At 58.9% G+C, this 6,350-nt stretch overlaps 1 protein-coding gene across 1 annotated transcript; it reads right to left on the reverse strand.

The window, feature by feature from the left end:
- Positions 1-336: 336 nt before the first annotated feature.
- CCN5 (cellular communication network factor 5) lies at positions 337-5,435 on the reverse strand. Its single transcript, XM_085313980.1, has 5 exons — positions 5,173-5,435; positions 2,426-2,642; positions 1,443-1,694; positions 1,023-1,225; positions 337-454 (listed from the first exon to the last, which is right to left on the reverse strand). Exons 1-5 carry the CDS (start codon positions 5,230-5,232, stop codon positions 431-433), a joined length of 756 nt encoding a protein of 251 aa, XP_085170106.1. The 5' UTR covers positions 5,233-5,435; the 3' UTR covers positions 337-430.
- Between the last annotated feature and the right edge of the window lie 915 nt (positions 5,436-6,350).

Raw genomic sequence — 6,350 nt, forward strand, 5'->3', positions numbered from 1 at the left:
AGGAGCTGGCCTGGCCACCTCCCTGCTCCTTCCTCCCTGTCCCCTCCAGCAAAGGGCTTTCCCAAAGCCTCATCCTGGGACTCGCCCTAGCCCCAAAGCACGGCTGCAGCGGCCGTGTTACAGTAACAGTCCCGAGCTGCGATACGGGCGTGCTGCTACTGCGCAGGCTGGGGCTCGGGGACGCTCTCCTCGCTGGCCAGCAGCCCTGCCGAGGGGAACTGGGGTGCACACGACGGGGCAGGTGCCAGGTGAAACGGGGATCTTAATCTCGATTCTCCACTCTTCTTTGCAGCCAAGGTCCATCCATTCTTCCCTAGTTTCCCAGGGGACATGTCCTCCATCTCCACTGAAACCACAGGGCCGGGGGCTTGTGTCAGACGCTTTGCCGGGACGAGGCGTTGGCTCCAGGCTGCGAACGGGGCGGGCATGGCTACAAGCRACCTCCTCTTCCTCTCTGGAAAGGCAGAGCAGACGGTGACATGGAGATGGGAGCACTGTGAGCTGTGGCACCACGGAAGGACTGGCGGGATGTCAGCTGGGTCTATGGGAGCAGGGGCATGTGGTGGCACAGGCTCTCGGCCCAGAAAAGCTCTTGCAGCATGGGTGCAAGACACTGTGTCCACAGTAGGTCTGAACCTGGCTAACGAAAGGGGTGGAAAAGCCCTGCCACTCGGGGGCACCTGGCAGCCATAAACACATGCCCTGTTGCAGGGCATGTCAAGCTGACCCGTGGGGCTCAGGGCCATGTGATTTCCATCAGTGCTCTTGGATTCTGACATCCAGAGATCCCAAAATTAATGTCTGCACCTGCCATCAATAACTGGGATATGTTTCCCAAGTGCAATTTGAGGAGATGGTTTTTCTGACCCTGAGATGTGGTTAATTTGTGGCTGGGGAGGTGAGAAGGGTGATGAGGTGTCCACAGACACCTGGGGATCCCATGGCTCTTGTGTTGGCTGGAATTTCCCTCCCTGTCCAACCCTTTGCCCAGAGGTGTCAGAGTCACCGAAGGCCTCACTCACCACAGGGGATGCTCCCGGCGGAGCCTGGCAGGGCCTGACCACGCACAGCCGTCTCTGCGTCTCCAGACGGCAGTAGCGGTTCTGGTTGGACACACGGGTGGAGAAGCCCATGCCGCAGGTGGCCGAGCAGGCGCTCCACTCTGTGCTCCACTCCTCACAGGGGTAGGGGAGGGCCAGGGGGGCCTGCCCCGGGGCCCTGGGCACTGCATGGAAGAGAGGAGAAAAGGGTGGTTAAAGCCAAGTATGGTGTGCCCGGGATGGGTGCTGCAGGCTTAGCCAGGCTCAGGTTTGGAAAGCAGGTCATGAACATCTGAGCGTGGGTGGGAAGCCCTCACCGACGGCACAGTGAGGCATCTCGTGTTGATGCTCATGATCCGGAGTGCAGGGGGATGGGGCCGCATCCACACCTCTGCGCCTTACCTGCCACGGCGTCTCGGAGCAGCGGCTGCTCCCGGGTCTCACAGATCCACTCCTGGCAGCACTTCCCCGGGACGTCCACGCGCCGCGGGTAGGGGCAGTCCGGGGTGGGCAGGCGGACGTCCTCCTGGCACAGCGGGATGCAGGTGACACCTCCGTCCAGGCAGCGGCACTGGAGCTTGCAGCTGGGCTGGAAAACCTCCCCATCTTGATAGACCTTGCCATTCACTTCGCAGCTCTCCTCATCATCTTCAACTGCAAACAACAGCMAGGGACAAAATTAGGGACAAAGTGCTGGTGAGGTGTGGACGTCTGAGCGGACCGAAACGCTTGGAGGGCACCCCCATGGCCAGCACCAAGGGGGAGCTGCCACTTCCATCTACCCAAGCTGCCACCTCCCGCCTTGCTCCATGTCCAGTCTGGGTAGAGTCTGACCATAGCTGTCCCGGCCTCCGAGGAGCCTCAGCTGTGGCATTCGACAGCCCAAGGGACCAGAGTTTATTGCTTCTGACCTGCAGCGGCCATGCACGTCATGCACCCTCCTCCTCTCAGCCTCCCTCCTGATCTCCTCGCGATTTCCCAAATGAGCAGCTCGCAGCCGGAGAGGCACGCTGCCCTCGGGCGCTGCCTTCTGGGTGTGGGCGCTGAAAAATATTTTCTCGGTGGCGTCTCGCGGAGCCCGGGGAGGTGGGAGAGGAGGGTTCAGTCCCGGGGCCCTCGCCGGGGGAGCCTCTCCCGGGACACCGCCTGCTCCTCCTTGCTGCCCGCTGCATGGTGAGGATGCTGGAGCTGGCCGCGCTCCGGCACCGCGGGGACCCCGCTCCCCCTGCCCGCCCTGGCGGCTGCCCCCTCTCCCACCGGAACCGCCTGGAGACCCCCGCAGCGTGGCCCCCCCCGCCCCCCGGCCCGGCTGCGGGTGCAGGCGCGCGGGGGGCCGTAACGGGGAGGCCCGGCGCCCCGGCGGGCGGCGCGGTGCCCGTGCTCACGGTGGCAGGTTCCCGCCGGGCCCGCGCGCGCGGCGCTGTAGTCGCAGACGAGGCCCTGGCTCCGGTCGCACACGGCGAGGAAGTCGCAGGGCTCGCCCAGGCGCCGCGCGCAGATCTTGCAGCAGCCGCAGCCGTCCAGGACGAGGGGCGACCCGCGGGGGCAGCGGGGGGGGGCCCAGGGGCAGTAGCACGGTCTCTGGCACAGCTGGGCGCACACCTGCAGAGGCAAAACCACCGCTGTCAGCGCCGGCGGCGGAGCCGTGCCGCTGCGGCGCCGGGAGCCCCCTTCCCGAGCGCAGGCCGGGGCAGGTCCCGGTGGAGGGATCGTTGCGCGGGAGCGCGGCAAAGCAGCCTGGCGCCGTGCCGCCCTCGCCGGCACCCTCAGCCCCTGCGGAGCGCGGGCRGGGGCTCGAGTCACAGCCCTGCCGAAAGAACGGGAAGAGGAGGGAGGTGCGAAACGAGTATCCCACGTACCGGCGTTCATTTCACCAGCCGAAGAGAAACTGCTCTCACGCTGTCCATCGCCCTCTTTCCTTCCTCGCAGCCTTGCAAAAGCCGCTGCAGTCCAGCTGCCGCAGCGGGGCCGCGGTCCGCGCAGCCCGAAGGACGGCGCGCGCTGCTGTAAGCAGCCCAGCGCTGCGAGCGGGGCGCAAGCTGCCTGCCCCAAAGCCTGCCCCTGCGCCGCGCGATGCGGCTGCGGGCAGGAGCCCGCGCGCGGTAAGCGTACAGCTCCTGCCCAGCACCTCTGCCCTCAGGGCAGGTGTAATAGCTTGTGTTTGGGCCAGGAATTAGGGTGATGCATGCGCCCCGGGAGAAGGGAAGCCAAGGAAGTCGCACTGCTTTCCCGAGCGGCCCAGATGCCTCCCGCCCTGGCCTCTCCCTGGCTGCAGCATCCTCCGCCTGGGCTGGCCAGTTGGGTGAGGGGCACTCGGACCGGCACATTTGCAATCAATCGGCTCTGAATTCTCCCTCCCTCTTAGACTAATTACTTCGGCAGGTCTGTGCCCCGCAGCGGCTCGCCTGCTCAGGGGCTGCTTTGCCAGAGCTGGGCCCTGCAGGAGTTCCCCGGGCGCGTAGCTGTTTATAGCCACCGCTCATTCTGCATGCCCAGTTACCCYGGGCACAAACAGCTTTTGCAGGCAGCACTTCTAGCCTCATCATGTCACATCTGACAGGACCACTGATAGAGCTGTTGCCTATAGCGACTGAAACCAAATGCTTTGGATCTATGTGCTGGAAGSGAATTCTTTGCCAGTACTAAACTGAAAGCCAGTGTATGTATAAAACGGACTGCAGTTGACTGGCTCTGGGTGCCCCTGCTCCCAGCTGGCAGGACTGATGCTCAGGGCCACATGCACTTTGCTTGCAGCAGGTCCAACACATGAAATTCAGAGAGCAATTCAACAAATGTGCAACCACAAAATCCAGTCTCGTGCTGATGCAGACACAGGTGTCTCTGCTGAGACTGCCAAGAGATCAATGGACTCCGCTGGACCATGTGGGTTGTGGTTACCATCTTTCCATCTTAGGTCTCTTCTATTAGCATAAACCCTGATATGACCAGTAGGACAGAGAAGATGGGTACTGGTGTGCGATCTGGTTTCCTCATCTGCAGCAGTTCAAGTGGCCAGATGTTTCTTTTATCTGCCTATAGAAATGTCAGTGCTAGTAACTGAAGATGAAATATATCCAAAATGGCCTGGAAAATCTGTGTCTTCTTGTTTTATTAATGAATTGTCTAACTCCCATGGCAAGAACCATAGCGAGAACCATGGCAGGGACCAAAGGACTATCTGTGGTGAGAGAGCGGGCTGGAGATACAAGGCTCTTTGGTGATTCTTCAGAAACGCACTGAGTGCTCTTGGGGCAGCAGTTGTTTCTCAGTCACAGCTTACCCAGGCAGCCCACTGCTTTTTTCGTCTTTCAGGAGGTTGCTATTACAGACTGATGCCCTAGAAATATTAGCCAAGCCAACTCCATTAATGTTAGCTAAGCCAACTCTGCTCCTTGCAATTAACTTGCCTTTAGACGAGAATGTGTCTCCTAGCAGAGATCTTAACTGTTTAGGAAAATTCAAACAGGTATGAAGCTGCCAGTGCCCCTGCTTGCAGAAGGTCTAACTCGGAGATTCAAGCGCAATTAAAAGACCTTGCAACTGATATACCCCCAAAGTTTTTAGTTCTCCTGTTCTGTGCACAGCAAACTCTTTCATGCAGAATCCAAAAGAAAAAAGTTACTAGGACAACTCAAATCCTGTAGGAGGCAACAGCTTTACGTGAGCATCATGGGGGGGGGGGGGGGGGGGGACTGAGTAATCCTGAGGCTGGTGCTAGCTGCTTGGCCCCCTGCCTCGAGACTCGAGCCTGGAGTAAGGAATCCACAGAAGGAGCTGCTGCTCGCAGGGACATATACTGCTGCCCCGGCGCAGGAGAGCYCCTGGGGAGGGGCAAGCGAGCAGAGCACGTTGCTGCCATTCCTGCGTGCTCCGTGGACATGCACAACAGGCACATTTGGCCCATGAATGTTAGGACCCTGCTGCTGAACACAAAGTATCATCTCCGTCGGCATTACTCTGCCTCCGTGAGACTGCRCAAATACAGCCCCTCTGCCAGCAGGCGTTAGTCACCGGGCGAAGGGCTCTGAGCTGGCGTGTTGTGATGCTGGACTCCTCCCCGAGCCTCATTTTGTGAGAATCAGACGCTTCCCTGACTAGAGCTAAAGGCACCCCAGGACCCCAGCTCCCTTACCTTGGAAAGGGTGCAGAGAAGGGAGAAGAAGAGAAGCTGCTTCTCCAGCTGGAGTCTCATGCTGCGCTCTCTGCCAGACACTTCAGCTCATCACCCCCCAGGCAGTTTGGAGGCAGCAGCGTGTCTGCAGGTTTTAAAGCCCTGAGTAGGTCCTGCTGGTGTTTATACTCTCCCTGCTCTGATGTCACTCATAGGCTCCAGTATAAACACGAGTAGGTTTGGACAAGCCTCAAGATTTTTTTTTTTTCTTTTCCAGCTCACATTCCAGCTGACGTTTCCACTCTCCTCAAGGTGAGAACGTGTTGTCCGTGGAGATAGAAAGCAAAGAGAAGGGATCCTCTCCCAGGGGGATCACAGGCACAGGAGAGGGGGCTGGAAAGCCAGGCTGGCAGGGCTGAGCCTGGCATGTGGTCCTAGCCAGACCGTGAGGGAAGGTCTATGCCTCATCCTGCTGATCCAAGTCTGCCCAAACAGATCCAGCGTCTCCTGGGCTTCAAACAGCTCCTTCGCATGGTCCATATGTCCTGGGGTTGGATGTTGAAAGCAATTTGCATTTTTCCATTTTGAAAGCTTGTCTCTATTCTCAGAGCTCCTGCCCAAGATTAAATCCTCTCCACGAGACAGGCTGTCCTCCCCGCAGTCTGCACTGGCACATTGCTACAACTGAGCCGCAGCAGGGAGCCCACCCCTATTTTTTATGCTGAGCCTAGTGCACGGTAGGAAGCTCTGTGAGAGACATGTGGTTACCCACGCTGTACACAGCCCTTGAGTCAAAGGGAAGATCAGGTCCCTCTATTTCTACGGATGCTGGGTGATTTGCTTTTGATTCCCAGGAGCTGTGGTTGCAGCAATTTGCCAGGCCTAGTAGGTGCATTGCCTTTCCCGATTTTTCTGGCACATCGAGAACAAGAAAGGGATTTGCTGTGGTTGTTCTACCACCACGGCATCCACAGTGCTGCTTCTAACCGCAGCTGTCCAGAGAGGCTCSTCTGGGGGTACGTGCAGGTTTAGGTGCACAGCGTAGTGCATTGCCCGAGGGTCAGTGCATGTTGCAGGTAAGGCTGCAGCTCTGGCGCTTGCAGCAGCACTGATAACTTCAAGCCTTGTAAACCCAAGTTCAGCTTRGGTAAAAAATTATGACTGGCTTAAATAATCGTGAGATTTAAAATCTAACTTTG

Source organism: Rhea americana, unplaced genomic scaffold, assembly GCF_003343005.1.
Source record: "Rhea americana isolate MKP2758 unplaced genomic scaffold, rheAme1 scaffold_4, whole genome shotgun sequence".
In the NCBI taxonomy this organism is placed as follows: Eukaryota; Metazoa; Chordata; class Aves; order Rheiformes; family Rheidae; genus Rhea; species Rhea americana.